The 17903-nt window shown below is 40.7% G+C and overlaps 2 protein-coding genes across 2 annotated transcripts; both read left to right on the top strand.

Moving 5' to 3' along the window:
• The first annotated feature begins 155 nt into the window (after positions 1-155).
• Positions 156-14608, top strand: cilk1 (ciliogenesis associated kinase 1). Its single transcript, XM_003441121.5, is given in 20 exon segments — positions 156-363; positions 3319-3587; positions 3749-3803; positions 7592-7713; positions 7813-7892; positions 8001-8133; positions 8239-8410; positions 8820-8987; positions 9074-9317; positions 9320-9456; positions 9600-9814; positions 9960-10102; positions 10275-10391; positions 10477-10584; positions 10700-13358; positions 13443-13572; positions 13718-13769; positions 14096-14228; positions 14316-14451; positions 14539-14608. Coding segments are annotated over 14 exon segments (1947 nt in total). The 5' UTR covers positions 156-363; positions 3319-3486; the 3' UTR covers positions 10852-13358; positions 13443-13572; positions 13718-13769; positions 14096-14228; positions 14316-14451; positions 14539-14608.
• Positions 13486-15014, top strand: LOC100707162 (glutathione S-transferase A2). Its single transcript, XM_025897749.1, has 6 exons — positions 13486-13572; positions 13718-13769; positions 14096-14228; positions 14316-14451; positions 14539-14664; positions 14886-15014. The coding sequence occupies exons 1-6, from the start codon at positions 13486-13488 to the stop codon at positions 15012-15014; spliced, it is 663 nt and encodes a 220-aa protein (XP_025753534.1).
• Positions 15015-17903: the final 2889 nt, after the last annotated feature.

Below are 17903 nucleotides of genomic sequence, written 5' to 3'. Positions count from 1 at the left end.
AAACGCAGTAAAAGCCCTTCTTTAAATAGTCCGCACTCGTTAAAGGCGATGTAGATCATGAAAGCTGGTGTTTACACTCCAGCATCTTTGACTGCTGTGATTTGTTGAAATTAAACCGCAGGGTCTTTTCACAGCAACGCGAGATCTTGATAATCTCTGTGAGGAAGGAAGGAGGGAAGGAAGGGAGGAAGGAAGGGAGGAAGGGGCCTAGCTGGAGATTTATTTACGGTGTGTGTTGGGCACACTGGTTGCGGCTATTCGCAGTGTAACGGTAACAGTTAGCAGGCTAATGGAGTAAGCCATTTGTTTACCATCGACTACGAATGACTGGCTATGAGCTGTTGGCGGTTTGACGCGAGGAGGGTAAGTGCTTTGTGCTGCTCGTCGTTTTATTTTGAGTAAGTAAGGAGCCCATTCAGTCCACTGTTTCTCTGATGGCTTGTCAGCAGCTGGGCCACCAGCAGCATCACAACGCGGTCAATGTTTATTTCTACCACGCTAGCTGACAGAGGGCTGGTTAAAATGTAACCACAAACTCACAGGGGGTTGTTGTAGTATTAAATCCAGTCTGAACAACGCGAGTGTGAATAAAAACAGTAAACAGTAGCTGGTTTGCTAGCTCTTGCCAGTAGGTAAACATAACGTGAATCCCTCTTTTGGAATGATTAGTGATAAATTGGCCTATATAATCACACTTTCCTGGTACTGTGCTGTTAAAAAGGGAAAAAAAATAGTGCCTCCTTCTTAATTTTTATTCTATTTATTATCATTTTAAACGTTTTAGCTCATGAATAAAGCTTAATGTTAGACAAACATAACCCGAGTAAATGCAAATGCAGTTTTTAAATATTTCATTTATTTAGGGTAAAACAGCACAGCTATCCAAACCCATATGACTCTGTGTGGAAAAAGTGATTGCCCCCTAACCCTAATAACTGGTTGTGCCACCCTTGTCTGCAAGAACTGCAGTCAAATGTTTGTGATAAGTGGCAATGAGTCTGTCACATCACTGTCTAGGAATTTTGGCCCCTCTTCCATTAGTTCGGCCACATTGGAGAGTTTTCCAGCATGAACAGCCTATTTGAGATGCTTGAAATGCATGATCTTAATCTGATTTCACACCAGACCATGACTGGGCCACTCCAAAACAGACGGACTGTCTCCTTCAGGATTTTCTGATAGATATCAGAAATTCATGGTCCCATCAATTACAGCAAGTCTTCCAGGTCCTGAAGCAGCAAAGCAGCCCCTGACCATCACACTATGACCATTATGTTTGACTGTTGGTATGACGTTATTTTTATGATTTTTTTTTGTGTTAGTTTTACTTCAGTCCAAAAAATATTTTGCCCAAAGTCTCTGGGATCATCAAGATTTTTTACTTTTCACAAATGCGAGACGAACCTTTTGTTCTTTTTTAATCAACAGGGGTTTTCTCCTTGGAAATCTCCCATGGATGCCATTTTATCCACTCTCTTTATTATTAACTGAGGCAAGTGAGGCCTGCAGTTCTTTAGATGTTGTTCTGGGTTCTTTTGTGACCTCCTCAATAAATCGTCAATGCACATTTGGAGTAATTTTCGTAGACTGCTCCAAGTTTTCCCCATTTGTGGATCCATTTATCTCACCATGGTTCACTGGAGTCCCAAAACCTTAAAAATGGCTTTGTAACCCTTTCCAGACTTGATAGATGTCAGTGCCTTTTATTTCTCAGCTGTTTCTTTAGATCGTGCCATGATAGCTAGTGTGTATATGTGTGTTCAGTGAAACTGAACTCAGCTTTCCCAAAAATGTGGTTAATTACAGTAAAATTCACAATTCAACAATTACTTTTTCACACAGGATCTTTGGCTAACATTAAAATTTGTTTGATGTTCAGAAACATGAATGACAAAAAAATCACAAAGGGCGCAATTACTTTTTCACAGCACTGTAAGAAGGCATAAATAAAACATAATAAAGAAATTAATCATCTTCTTTCAGCTGCGCCCTTTAGGGGTCGCCATGACAGATCATCTGCCTCCTCCTTATCCTATCTCTACCACCCCAGCACTAACCCTCTGCATGTCCTGCTTCACTACATCCATGACCCCTTCTATGGTCTTCCTGTTTTCCTCCTTCCTGGCAGCTACATATTCAGCATCCTTTATTTAATATATCCACTCCCTCCTCTGCCCATGTGCAACCCATCTCAGCCTTGCCACTCTAACTTTGTCTCCATCTCAACTTGAGCTGTCCCTCTAATGTTCTCTGATGCTGATACTGAGAATCTGCACAGCATCATCTAGGATAGCAAAACTATGATTTGTTTATTGGAGTGATGGCTGCTGGAGGAAAGCTATTTTTAAAACCTTGTTATGCTGCACTTTGGTACTCAAAGCCTTCGTCTAGAAGGAAGAAACTGAAACTCACTACGCAAAGCATGCAAGTCTTTCAGTCACATGTTGATGGAGATGGACTTAAATTTTATGTGGTATAACACATTGACCTCGAGGGTTATGATTTTTTTTTTATGATTTTTTTTTTTTTTTATTCCAAATCCTCTATTCTATTAAATAAGGGATGGAAGGGTGACTATGAATTGCATGCATTCAATAAAAGATATGATATGAGTGAGCTGGTGTGTTTATGTTTCTTCAAGCTTCCGCTGTGTCGTAATTATTTCCATGCAGAGTTGCATTACTTTTTCACCATGATGTTGCATTTATGATGAGAGAGGCGGACCACTGTGTAATGTCTTCTCCAGCACATGCCCAAAATTCTCACCGGGGTTCCTCCCTGAACTACTCTAAATCCTACTATTATCATCTCAGAAAATGGTGCGCTATCAGGAAAGGGGAAAAAAAAAATAATTCATGTTTGTTTGTTTTTTTTTATCCATATATTCAAGTAGTCAGCGGACCTCATTTTTTTTGGTCACCTGAAAAACTGAAGCAACTCGACGGTATGCACTATGCATGATGGGTGCATCACTTCACCTGCCTCTCTTCTTACCTCGATGCATCACATCCATCACTCTGGAGCATTCATCAGATCACACGACCTTTTAGCATTGCTCCAGAGTTCAGACTCTACTGCAGTAACTAACCAATGAAGGCTCTTAATTATTTCTGGTGACTTTTTGGTCAGTATATCTGTACCTGGATATATTGTGGAAACATATACACAGAAATCGCATTGCAGATTTAATATTGTCTTCCGTCACTGACTGATAAGATTTAAAGGCTTAAAGAAATAATGTCCCACTCAGTGGTTAGTTTGTGGATCCTTTGCTGAGTGATCTCTCGCTTGGTCTCTTTATTTATTTGTCTTTCTCAGCTCAAAGGACACAAGTCCATGACACAATGAGTCCTCCACCTCTGCCTGTAGTCTTCTGCTGTTGTCACAGGAAAATCTGGTTGCATTCAGAAGTAGGAGGCGAACACATCTCTGTTTTCCACCCCGTTATTATCTGCCCCCTGACAATGCTATGGAAGGACAAGCATAATGAATAGATACACTACCATCAGACAGCTCGGGGATGGCACCTACGGCTCAGTCATCCTCGGCCGCAGTCTGGAGTCGGGGGAACTAGTTGCCATTAAGAAGTGAGTATCACAAAATTGTGTTTTTCTGTAATCTGTGATAGATGTTTTTCCTTCTCGGGTCTAGCTATTGTATGATTTCATTTGGTCTTGACTTGAAAAGCTAACTGTAAGCCAAGACACAGGCTGTTTTTATTTATTTTTTTTCTGTTATGTTATTTCAGAATGAAAAGGAAGTTCTACTCCTGGGAAGAATGCATGAACCTCCGTGAAGTGAAGGTGAGCTTACATTTTTAAAAAGTTTAATATTTTAAAGTGAGTGATGGAAAATAAATCAACCCAAGTTTAACATTGAATCTAAGTGATCTGGTGCAGCTGCATCTTTGATTTGGGCAGTAATTGTATGTACTGGTATTTATTGTTCAGCTGTACGTGGCTGTTCCCTGTTAACACAATTCTTCATTCTTGGTGGGGTAAAATGATTTAAGCAACCCACTAAACTTACTTTTAACACCTAATCCTTAAAGGATATCTTGCAGGCTCTTCAGTTGTATCCAGGCTTGAATTGATCAGCATTGTTGTGCTTTAACATAGTACCTTATTTTCTGAATAAAATACACAGAATGATATTTATATTTGACACAAGATGTCATGTTTATGATTTTAAAACATGTAAATGAGCTTGTCCTGTAGCTTTTTGTTTTTATTCTACTAGTCCTCCTTGGCAGATGAGGGAAAGAGGTAGCTTTGCACACTGAAGACTCTCAGCAGAAACTGATTTATGCTGCATTACACAGAAATAGTCAGCCAAACCAAAGTGGTCAGCTGATCCTGGGTCGATGTGCATTAGGACAAGTCATTTGACCCCTGTCATGCTTGTCCCATCCAAAATAGTCCTGAAGAATTTAACGTACTCAGAGAAAATATATATTGTCCCTTTCACAACTAGAAACATTTGCCTTTATCCTTAACAAAACTTAAAACTGTCACCTCACTGTATATTTCTGAACTGGACACTTGAAGTTATTTCACTGTCTAAATATTACTTACATGCACTCACTGGCTTCACTAGTTACACCTTCCCAGTACCAGGTTGAAACTTCAGAACTACTTCAATTCTTCGTAGTATAGATTAGCCCACGCCATTACACCAACAGCAGCAGCCTGAACCTTTGGTACAAAGCAAGATGGATCCATGCTTTCATGTTGTTTACACCAAATTCAAACCTTACCATCTGAATGTTGCAGCAGAATTCAAGAGTCATCAGACAAGGCAACATTTTTCCAAGCTGCCATTGTTCAAGGTTGGTGAGCCAATGAGAACTGTTGCCTCAGTCTCCTGCTCTTACCTGACAGGAGGGCACCCAGTGTGGTCTTCTGCTGCTGTAGCGCATCTGTTTGTGCATTCAGAGAGTCTCTTCTGCGTTCCTTGGTTGTAACAAATGGTTATTTGTCCTACTGTAACTTTGATGCTCAGTTTGAACATTAGCAGATCGTCTCAACTGTGTCTACATGTCTGAATGCATTGAATAAATTGCTACCATATCCTACTGAGAATCAAGGGGAGGTATTTGTGTTAATTAGCAGTTGATAAGGTGTACCTAATAAAGTATCAGTTGGGTGTATACCACTCATGAAATTCAACATGATCATATTTTTGAATTCATGATATCAAGAAAGGCATTCTGCACTACAGGCAGGTACATCAATAAACACTGATTGCAACAGGAAACATGACCATAAAGTATGATGTTATTACACGTGACTAGCACTTCAGGATTTACAGTTAAAAATTAACCATATTTACCACATGCTGGGCTTTAGTGCAGTCTCCCACGATAATGCATCTACTGTCCTTCCCTTTTATGGACACTCTCCTTCTGATTGGCTGCTCCACATGGAAAACCTTTGAATAGCAATTGTGTTTGGGTTGCTGTGTGTCTGAGATAACCATATTTGGAAATGCACTCATTCTGACGTCATGTACAGCCAAGAGTAAAAAAAAAAAAAAAAAATCTAAAATCAAACACATAAGGATTACTTTAAATCTCATTATTATCAAGTTTTGGTATGAATAACAACATCCCTCATGGCAACAGCACATATATGACACAACTCAGAGAAAACATCAATTGGTCCTTTCATAGCTAGCAAGATTTGTCTTTATCCTTAGCAAAACTTAAAACTGTCACATCACTGTATATTTCTGAATTGGACACTTGAAGTTACTTCACTGTGTAAATATTACTTGCATACACTTACTGGCTTCATTAGTTACACCTTCCCAGTACCAGGTTGAAACCCCAGAACTACTTCAAGTTCTTTGTGGTATAGATTAGCCTACACCATTACACCAACACCAACAGCACCAGCCCGAACCTTTGGTACAAAGCAGGATGGATCCATGCTTTCATGTTGTTTACACCAAATTCAAATCTTACCATCTGAATGTTGCAGCAGAATTCAAGAGTCATCAGACAAGGCAACATTTTTCCAAGCTGCTGTTGTTCAAGGTTGTAGCCTCAGTTTCCTGCTCTTACCTGACAGGAGTGGCACCCGGTGTGGTCTTCTGCTGCTCTGGCGCATCTGTTTGTGCGTTCACAGATTCTCTTCTGCGTTCCTCGATTGTAACAAGTGGTTATTTGTCTTACTGTGGCCTTGATGCTCAGTTTGAACATTAGCAGATCGTCTCAACAAATGTCCGAATGCACTGAATTAGTTGCTGCCATATCCTACTGAGAATCAAGGGGCAGGGTGGTTGTTTGTGTTAATTAGCAGTTGATAAGGTGTACCTAATAAAGTATCAGTTGGGTGTATACCACTCATGAAATTCCCAGTGACAATAGTTTTGAATTCATGATGTCAAGAAAGACATTCTGCACTACAGGCAGGTACATCAATAAACACTGATTGCAACAGGAAACATGACCATAAAGTATGATGTTATTACACGTGACTAACGCTTCAGGATTTACAGTTAAAAATTAACCATATTTACCACATGCTGGGCTTTAGTGCAGTCTCCCACGAGAATTCCTCTACTGTCCTTCCCTTTTATGGACACTCTCCTTCTGATTGGCTGCTCCACATGAAAAACCTTTGAACAGCAGTTGTGTTTGGGTTGCTGTGTGTCTGAGATAACCATATTTGGAAATGCACTCATTCTGACGTCATGTACAGCCAAGAGTAAAAAAAAAAAAAAAAAAATCTAAAATCAAACATATAAGGATTACTTTTAAATCTCATTATTATCAAATTGCAACATCCAGCACATATATGACACAAAATAAGGAAAAGCATTATCACATGTGGCCAACGTTTCAGTTTGGGTTGATTATTTTTCATTATTTTTTTTAGAAAGCTCACAATAACCTTAATGTTATTGTGTAAATATGCTGTTGCTTTATGGGTAATGTAGTGATGATGTACATGCTAGGACATTTGTGAAATCAATGAATGCCTTTCTGTTTGTTTTTCACACCGTTTCAGTATTTTACTGTTTAAATTTCCTCACAGTGCAACAGTCACACACCAGCTCTAAGAGCAGAAGGTGATTCTTGTGTGCTGTTGGTTTTGAGCTCTGTTCCCCACCCCGGCCTACACACACCCCTTTTATAGAGCCTAACCTTGATACAGTAAACACGAGTAGAAAACGCTGCTCCTTTGTGTCCTGCTGAGTAGATTTATAATTACAGCATGCTATCATGAAATCTCAGACCCATTATGGCTTTTCTCCCCCTTACTAAAATATAGCATGGTTAAACCTATACCATCCCAGTGCATGGGAAAGTGTATATTTCTCCATTCTGCTTTCTATTTATTCCATATTTGTTTTCCTCCTTTTTTAAATTGTAAGCATAAATCCCACCTTTGCAGCATTTCGCCCTCCAAACTACACCCTACCTATACCTACAAGGGTTCTTTGGTAGTTGTAGGGTGTGCTTCTGAATGTGCTGCAGTGACCTCTGTGTGTTGCCCAGCATGTTTAGATTCATTTATTTCTCCCTCTGCTTTGGCTTTATGGAGTCCACATTGTGTTAACGCTACCTGTTTGTTTATTCTTGCAGTCCTTAAAGAAACTGAACCATGCTAACGTGATCAAGCTTAAGGAGGTAATTCGGGAAAATGATCACCTGTACTTTATATTTGAGTACATGAAGGAGAATTTGTACCAGCTCATGAAAGACAGGTGCTTGCAGTCATTTTGGTATTTCCAGATTTGAAAGTGTATTTGAGTAAGGTTTGCTGTTTCTGTACTCATCCAGCTTTGAATGGTTTCTTTGTGCAGGACCCGGTTATTTCCTGAATCTACTGTAAGAAATATCATGTTTCAGATACTTCAGGGGCTCGCCTTCATTCATAAACATGGTACGTCTTTTTTTTGTTTTGTTTTGTTTTTACTCCAGGGTGTTCATTAAATGTTGCATCCCTGACATTTCAATCTGGCGAGATGCTCATGCACGCGTCTCTGGTTAGGTTTTTTCCACAGGGACATGAAGCCAGAGAATCTTCTGTGCATGGGCCCAGAGCTGGTGAAAATAGCTGACTTTGGGCTTGCCCGAGAGATCAGATCTCGACCGCCTTACACGGATTATGTTTCAACTAGATGGTGAGTTGGTTTTTTGTTTGTTTGTTTGTTTGGTTTTTTCGAGCAAACATAGTTCTCATGTACTTGGAAGATGCTTAAGTCCTCTTACTCTTCTTTTTGGACCAGGTACCGAGCTCCAGAGGTGCTCCTCAGATCCACATCCTACAGTTCACCTATAGACCAGTGGGCAGTTGGCTGCATTATGGCAGAGCTGTATACCCTCAGGCCTCTTTTCCCAGGATCCAGTGAAGTAGACACCATATTCAAGATTTGCCAAGTCTTGGGTACACCAAAGAAGGTAGTTATTCACACACAGAGCCAAAAACATTTTGAGTTTGGGAGAAACAAGGTGTTCCTTAATAAGAGTTGGTGTCCACATCAGAAATCATAGTTTTAAGCCACCTCACTGAAACTCTACAGTGTGAGGAGCCATCTTTAAAAAAGGGTCTTTTAAAAAGACCCTTCGAGTCCTCCTTATTTGCTGTGTGCAGTTTGAGTCGACTTCTGTCAAACTAGTCAGTGCTTATTAGTGTTGAGAACTGCTTGTGGGATCCTTTAGAAACATGCTACGGTGCATATGGTGGAATCATAAGGACAGGCTTGAGTGGGCGCGATCATGTCTACTGTTGGCATCGCAGCGAGAATGTGAAGCTTTCTGAGTTTTTCATGTCTCAAGACGTGAACTGTGGACTGACTCCTCCTTCTAGAATGATTGGCCCGAGGGATATCAGCTGGCAAGTGCTATGAATTTCCGTTGGCCTCAGTGTGTTCCCAGTAATCTGAAGACACTGATCCCAAATGCAAGTCCCGAAGCCATCCATCTGATGACCGACCTGCTGCAGTGGGATCCCAAGAAGAGACCAGCTTCTGCCCAGGTAGTGTCTGATTTGATCTCCTGGTATTTCCATGACTCTGTGCAGCTTAGCGAAGAGAACAAATACATTTTTTTTTTTGTCCACAGGCTCTCAGGTATTCGTACTTCCATGTTGGCCAAGCTTTGGGGACGCCTCAGCAGATCTTGGAGCAGGGCAGGCCTCAGCCGAGCCGTGTGCCAATGCAGACTCCTTTACAGTCTCAACAGATGCTGCAGCAGCAGCCTCTGCTGCTTAAGCCTGTGCCCCCTCCCAGCCTCCTCCTCCCAACCAACACTGCTCGCCCTCCAGGCCTCTTCAGCAGGTCCAGCACTCCCCTGCATCAGCAGCCGCCCAGGCTGCAGCGTACCAACGGCACACAGAGCTGGTGCGAGAGCAGCAGCAGCCAAAGCACATCCTGAAGCAGGAGCAGACTGAGGGAACGCCACAGAGTCATCTTCCTTACATCGTTGACAAGACTCTACAGAGCAAGGTGAGGCTCCTAAATGCTTTGAAAAATCTGTGTAATCCACATCTGAGTAGCGCAAATGTAGAGCACAGAATAAATTAATCACTGAAAGGCTAAAGAGACAAGTTGTTGCATTGTCTTAATATTCTTGGCCAATCTTGGTGTAGCAAACGAGGCAGGAGCCAGAAAATGCAAACCTGCTGAGCTATCAGTTGAAACCTAAAGGAGGAGGAGGGCGGCGGCGGTGGGGCCACGGCACAGGGCACCTCAAGGGTGACGACTGGGACGATTACGAAGAAACCGATCTGACGTCTATAAGTATTCTTGGGAAAAGTAACTTCTCTACACAGAAGTCGAGGCAGGGAGAGGGCACGCTGAGCAGGTGAGGCTCTGATCTGTCTGTGACATTTGCACCTTAATCACACACAAACAAAATACACCCAAATAAGCCTGCTGCACAGAGCTGTAATGTCGTTCAGGGATGTGCATGCTGGTTATTCAGATCCCTCCACTTTTCTGTCTCACAGATATGGAAATATTCTGGATTTTAGCCGACCCACTGGAAATGAAGATGCACCTTTAAACCTGAACAAGACTGCATCCTATCAAGAGCCATCAAGAACTGCCTCTGCTAAGCAGCATTACTTGAGGCAGTCGAGATATTTACCTGGTAATAAACAGTGTATTTTAATACATAGCTCAGCAGAAGTAGGGGATGGGCTTAATTTAAAAAATAATCTATAGTGTTGGGTCTCAGTTAATAGGTTTACCCAGCTCTGTTATTCTTAAATGTTGCCCATTTAAGAGTCTAATATTTATTATTGCCTTTCTGTCCATTTCAGGCATTAGTACAAAGAAGAACGTGGCCATAAATGCCAGCAAAGACTTCACTGGTAGCCATCTTTGGGGCAGCAGTAGTATTCCATTCGGAGGGACTCTGCCAAGTAGAGGCGCTCACGGTAACTTCACTGTAATCTTTACACTTTTTTTTGTTGTTGTTGTTAAAGAGGTTCAAAGTAATGGGCTTTTGCTTTTAACTATCAGGCACAAATACAATCCCAGGTGGATACATGCCATCTTTTTACAAAAAAGACAGCGGCTCTGCCGGTCACAGAGGGCATCAGGGTCATTCAGTGGAGACAACAACATCAAGTGAGCACAGATCTGAGCTTTCTTTAGTACCCAGTTCTTAAAAAAGGAATTTAAAACAGGAAAAAAACCACTGCCTTCAAAACCCGTTTTTCGAGTTTCTTTGTTGCCGTTTCAGATTATGCAACATGGCGGTCTGGCCGGAGCCAGATGAACGCGTCTGCCAACATGCCACCGACCAACAAAAGCACCCCGGGTCTGCTGCCTCGCCCGCCGCTGCAGACTATTCACGGGCGAACAGACTGGTCTGCCAAATACGGACACCGCTAGTGGCCTCGCCCCGGAGCTCCGATCTGTGCCCTAAGAACTGTTTCTCTCCAAAGAGTAGGCGTAGTCGTTTTATAATCAAAATGTGTACATAAATCTTACACAGCAATAAATTCAGTTTTGTCGTGCATACCGTGGATGTTGTGATATGTAAAATATTTAAGTAAACAGGTAAAATGCAACCTGCCAAAATGTGAGCCCAGATTTGCTCATCAGTGTTTTATTTTGCATTTCTGGAGCTGAACGTCTGTCCTGCAGAGGTTGCATCCACAGTTTTGTATCATATCTGTTATTTACAACATGTACACATTATATGCATACTGTAACTATTCACTGTGACTTTTTTTGGCTGACGAGTTACTTTGCATCTGTACAGTAGTTATGTTTTTCTTTTTACATGATTATTCTTTTGTTTTAAAGTGATTGCATTTCCAATCAGGTAGCTGCCATTTATGTGTTATCTTTTTTTTACGTCACTGAATTTTAATGCAATTCAAGGGGTTGTTACATTGTATAGATCCGTTTCTGTTCAGTAACACATTTAACCCCCTCTTGGCCAAACTGAGTGTAATTATTGAAATGCAGGTTATCAAGTACAATTAAATTTTTTGACTGGGTACTGGTATTAGCACAGTTTATTCTTTTATGAAGCAATTGTAGTCGATTAAAAGGTTTTATTATTATTTCTTTTAAATGTAACTATTACCTGTCAGCCCAGTTTCCATGTCAGGCCCACAGCTGCTGCAGGATGAGCACAGCTTGGCTGCTGGATTACTCTGTCAGGGATTAATCCTGCTATTAATACTAAAGCAGATAGGTTGGGAAATATTTGGAAAGTGACACAGTTTTCATTATTTTAACTCAAAATTGGATTCTGCTTGAAGCTTTCAAGGGCTTTAACTAAAATATTCCATCAGTTGGTGTAACTAGTTTATACTCCTACCTTCTTGGATGGATTTGCTTTATTTTTCCAGCCTAAGGATGACCTGTTTCGCTTGCACAGAAAGCTCCTCTGACCGCTTGTTGTTTCACATCGTCAGCCTATTCAATGTATGACAGTAACAGCTCACAGCTGTGCATGTCAAATTCTGTTTTCTTGCTTTAAACTGAGGGAAATGAGATATTGAAGAACTGCATGTCCTAAACCTTTGCTCCAGCCAACATGTGAATAGCCTCATATTAAAGCAGACATTCTGCACTTTAAGCCCAATGTCATTATTCAGCTCGAACTTGAATATATTTTGGCAAATGGCTTAATAACAAAAACTGTGTCAGTTTCCAAATAATACAGTGTTGTGCAAACGTCTTGCAACATCCTTCGTTTCTTTATATTTTGCTTACAAGCAGACGGACTTTGTCATTATTTTATTGTGGTCTTGGGAAATAGTTCTCCAGGCTTTCTTGAGGTGTTTCCAAGTTTTGCTTTGGATATTGGCTGATTTTTCATAGGAATGTTCTTTTTCTCAAGCCCCTTTAACACTGACCTATGAATCATTAAAGCATCAAAAAAAAGGCACATAGCTGAAGGGATAAGCCAGATTTTTGTCTACATATAATAGACAACTCAGTAAAAAGGCAATTTTCAATCACTGAAGCTTCATCAGAAATGGTCGCAATGGAAGGGTGGCAAGAAGTCATTTCTCAGGAAAGCAAGCAGGGAGAAAAAGCTGAAGTATCCCAAATTACAGAAGAGCTGGACTGGAAATCATCATCAGCATGCACTGCAACAACCAATCTACAACTCACGAGGTGTAGTCAATGCACAGTTAAACCCAGGAAACACCTGAAGGCTATTGCATCACCACCACAAGGATTGTAGGGGCTGCAGAAGGATTAAGAGGTCAGGAGAGAGGTACAACAGCCACTTGTAAAACACTGTGGTCTCATGGTTTGGTGATGTTGTCAAAACTGATGGAATTATGAATGCAGAAAAAGACTGTGAGATTTTGATCCTCCATGCAATACCATCTGCTTAGTATCTGATTCATTTTTCAGCAGGAGAACGATCTCAAACACACTGCCAATGCAGTAAATGCAAACCTGGATAGAAAAACACACAGTGGAGCACTATGAGTCATGGCTGCCCCAGAACCCAGAGCTCAACAGCAGTGATGGGATCATCTTGACAGAGAACCAAACAAAAGGTAGCCAACATCCAAAGAAGAGGCTTGAATGAGGAAAAAGAAGCCTGGAGAACTAATCCTGAAGACTACTTAAAGAAACTGGAAAGAAAGAAAGCTGACTAAGAGTTCACGCAATATTTTATGGACCGCTAACAGGGGGGAACTAATCTTAACATCTTGGGAATTTTTTATTTTTTTGCTACCAAAGCACATTCACAGCTTGTGTTGGTGGGCACTGACCAATCACAGACTTCACATGTTTCCCCGCCTTCATCCTCAAGTTGTCCAACCCTTGGACTTCAATAGGCGTTATATAACAGCTGAACTTTTATTTGCACTTCTCCCTTCGCTTCAGTCACTTCTCCACGAGTGCCGGAAGGTTCGCAGGTATCCCAGCTTCACATCCAGTAGTATCACTTCCATCTTCATTCAGCAGCTCATATTTCACTGTGATTGCATTGTTGTTTGCAGGTTCACGGATTTATCAGTCCTGGAAAAAAAAAAACTAACAATCATGGGTGAAAGAGTTGTGCTGCACTATTTCAATGGGAGAGGGAAGATGGAGTCTATTCGCTGGCTTTTAACAGTCGCAGAAGTCGAGGTAAGTGAAAGTGATGCTATTTTGAAGACCTGCAGACTTGATCAGTTGTAACATTTGTTATTTCATGGTAAACATTACAGCTGAATAATGAAAATGGGCTCAAAGCTCAGGCTTTATAACTGATCTAAAATTTTTATGTTCACAGTTTGATGAGAAGCTCTTGGACACACGCGAAGAGTATCTAAAACTCGTGAATGGTGAGTTTAATTTCAATGACCACCTCCCCACACGTGCACACACACAAAATAAAATAAGAAAAAGTAAATTAAACAGAGATTAATTAAAAAGGAATAAAAAGAACAGCTCTGCTTTAAGCCAAAATCGTGAGCGTGGGTGCACCCTCTTTATGGCCATCCTCAACAATTTTATCTTTTAATTTGAACCCACATACAGTGAATCAGCAGTTTTTGTGGGCAAAAGGTTTCATGTGTGTCGTGACCTACAGACAAAGATGTAGCCTAAGATTAATTATTATGCCTGGGAGTGCCAGCCTACTTTACCTGCTGCTGCGTTTACCCTGCAGATGGAAAACTCATGTTTCAGCAGGTGCCATTGGTGGAAATCGATGGCATGAGGCTCGTTCAGACAAAAGCCATCTTAAATTACCTCGCCGAGAAATTCAACATGCACGGAAAGGACCTCAAAGATAGAGTCATGTATGGTCTTTTATTTATTTATTAGGGGTAATAAAGAGAGTCTGCCTTGTAGTTGAAGAAATAATGCTTTCTTTCTTTTTGTTGTAGGATCAACATGTACTCCGAGGGACTGATGGACCTCATGGAAATGATTATGGTGCTGCCCTTCAATCCAGACCCCACAGCAAAACTGGAAGAGATTGAGAAAAAAGCAAAGGAACGCTACCTTCCTGTGTATGAAAAGGTAGAAGAACAGAATAAAATGAGTGATTATTGATGATTATAATGGTTTCTGACAACTAAAGTATGTGTTTTTGGACAAACTTCTCAGGCTCTGACTGGACCCGTGTACCTGGTGGGAGGCAAACTAAGCCTTGCAGATGTGCTGCTGGTTGAATGCACCCTGATGCTGGAGGAGAAATTCGCTGGGATTCTCAAAGAATTCTCTGCCGTTAAGGTAACATTAACAGAAACACCTTCTTCTATAATAACACTTGGTTTTTTAATGACACCATGAAAGTTTGTATTTACCTTAAAGTTACAGGCAGTTTTAGTGCACAGGGGTTTAGATTTTAGATTTTGTTTTTTTGTTTTTCTTTATTTTATACTTGAAATGACTGTTATTATTAAAACCAAGTATTGTGAAATGCTCAGTCAGCTTTCTGTGTTTCCTCCCAGTCTTTCCAGGGCAGGATGATCCAAATCCCTGCCATCAACAGGTTTCTGCAGCCAGGCAGTAAGAGGAAGCCACCCCCGGGTGAAAACTATGCAAAGGCTGTCGTAGAGGTCTTCCAGATCAAAATATAACCTCAGTAAAATCCATTACATTCCTGCTACATTCCTCATTATGCTGCATGACTGGGGTCAGTTATATCTGCAGGCCTATGTGGAGATAAATGCTGCACTAACACAATGGAAAGCATACGAATCTTGATCTGTGACCTTTTCTAACAATGTGAAATAAATAAATCTTGATCTTACAAAAATATTTGAAGCTATTGTTTTTTTTCTGATTTTGTTTTTAAATTCAGTGTCAAAGAAAATACTAAGAAATGTTTTCAATTCTTTAATCTAATTTTTGGAGTTTTACAAAAATATAGCATTAACTGTTTAGAAATTACAGCCCTTTTTATACACAGTTCCCTTGTTCTGAGGCTGAAAATTGAGATGACAATTGACTGTCCAGCACTTTCATGGCCAGAAACATTTCAAGTTGATTCAGTGTGTTCCAATGCAATCTTACTGTACTTTTAAATATGAGGCTCAAAGAGATGTAAGTGGAAGTGAGCGGCCATCACTAGTCTGAAACTAAGGTCTCAAATCAGAAGTACCTGACTCCGTGGTATAATTCTCAAACACGTAGCCTAAAGCAGATAACTCGTAAGCTGGAGAGGAAATGGCGTGTCACAAATTTAGAGGATCATCATTTAGCCTGGAGAAATAGTTTGCTGCTTTATAAGAAAGCCCTCCGCAAAGCCAGAACATCTTACTATTCGTCACTGATTGAGGAAAATAAGAACAACCCCAGGTTTCTCTTCAGCACTGTAGCCAGGCTGACAAAAAGCTCTACTGAGCCAACCATCCCTTTAACATTAACTAGTAATGACTTCATGAACTTCTTCACAAATAAAATTTTTATCATTAGAGAAAAAATTACCAATAATCATCCCACAGATGTAATATTATCTACAGCTACTTTTAGTACCATTGATGTTAAGTTAGACTCTTTTTCTCCAATTGATCTTTCTGAGTTAACTTCAATAATTAATTCCTCCAAACCATCAACGTGTCTTTTAGACCCCATTCCTACAAAACTGCTCAAAGAAGTCCTGCCATTAATTAATTCTTCGATCTTAAATATGATCAACCTATCTCTAATAATCGGCTATGTACCACAGGCCTTCAAGGTGGCTGTAGTTAAACCTTTACTTAAAAAGTCACCTCTAGACCCAGCAGTCTTAGCTAATTATAGGCCAATCTCCAACCTTCCTTTCATATCAAAAATCCTTGAAAGAGTAGTTGTCAAACAGCTAACAGATCATCTGCAGAGGAATGGCTTATCTGAAGAGTTTCAGTCAGGTTTCAGAGCTCATCACAGCACAGAAACAGCTTTAGTGAAGGTTACAAATGATCTTCTTATGGCCTCTGACAGTGGACTCATCTCTGTGCTTGTCCTGCTAGACCTCAGTGCTGCTTCTTAATTCAGATAAAACTGAGGTTATTGTACTCGGCCCTGAAAATCTTAGAAATATGGTATCTAAGCAGATTCTTACTCTGGATGGCATTACCTTGGCCTCCAGTAATGCTGTGAGGAACCTTGGAGTCATTTTTGACCAAGACATGTCCTTCAGCGCACATATTAAACAAATATGTAAGACTGCTTTCTTCCATTTGCGCAACATCTCTAAAATTAGAAATATCCTGTCTCAGAGTGACGCTGAAAAACTAGTGCATGCATTCATTACTTCCAAGCTGGACTACTGTAATTCACTATTATCAGGATGTCCTAAAAACTCGCTGAAAAGCCTTCAGCTGATCCAAAATGCTGCAGCAAGGGTACTGACAGGGACTAGAAAGAGAGAGCACATTTCTCCTGTTTTGGCTTCCCTTCAAATCCTGCTCCTCACATACAAGGTCTTAAATAATCAGGCCCCATCTTATCTTAATGACCTTGTAGTACCATATCACCCTATTAGAGCACTTCGCTCTCGCACTGCAGGCCTACTTGTTGTTCCTAGAGTATTTAAAAGTAGAATGGGAGGGAGAGCCTTCAGTTTTCAGGCCCCTCTTCTGTGGAACCAGCTTCCAGTTTGGATTCGGGAGACAGACACTATCTCTACTTTCAAGATTAGGCTTAAAACTTTCCTTTTTGCTAAAGCATATAGTTAGGGCTGGACCAGGTGACCCTGAATCCTCCCTTAGTTATGCTGCAATAGACGTAGGCTGCCGGGGATTCCCATGATGCATTGAGTTTTTCCTTTCCAGTCACCTTTCTCACTCAGTATGTGTTAATAGACCTCTCTGCATCGAATCATATCTGTTATTAATCTCTGTCTCTCTTCCACAGCATGTCTTTATCCTGTTTTCCTTCTCTCACCCCAACCGGTCGCAGCAGATGGCCCCGCCCCTCCCTGAGCCTGGTTCTGCTGGAGGTTTCTTCCTGTTAAAAGGGAGTTTTTCCTTCCCACTGTCACCAAAGTGCTTGCTCATAGGTGGTCATATGATTGTTGGGTTTTTCTCTGTATTTATTATTGTGCTATCTACTGTATAATATAAAGCGCCTTGAGGCGACTTTTGTTGTGATTTGGCGCTAAATAAATAAAATTGAAATGAATTGAATTGAATTGAAACCCTTCTGTAGTGCTAGCTATAGGAGTACTGCGTCATTGACATCTGCACCATGAACGCATCACGAGAATGAGAAGTAAAAAAGGGAAGTGTAATTTTCTCATCACTGAGCAAGCAGCTGGTTTAAAGCAGGAGGGTTGAATTAGAGGTGAAGTCGGACCAACCTGGTGTTAATTTACCAACACTGAAGAACATGCACAACAAAGTCAAACAATGCTGCCCACATGTGGTATGTTGGCAGTTTAATGAGGTGATTTTGGACACTGTATGAAAAACTGGTGAATTGTGAGCAGATTAAAGACAAGATCTTTATTTTTAAATAAATCCGAGCTCTGAAAACAAAATCTA

This window comes from Oreochromis niloticus, linkage group LG13, assembly GCF_001858045.2.
Source record: "Oreochromis niloticus isolate F11D_XX linkage group LG13, O_niloticus_UMD_NMBU, whole genome shotgun sequence".
In the NCBI taxonomy this organism is placed as follows: domain Eukaryota; kingdom Metazoa; phylum Chordata; class Actinopteri; order Cichliformes; family Cichlidae; genus Oreochromis; species Oreochromis niloticus.
Note: the sequence above shows the minus strand (reverse complement) of the source record. Positions and strands in the feature narration are given on the sequence as shown.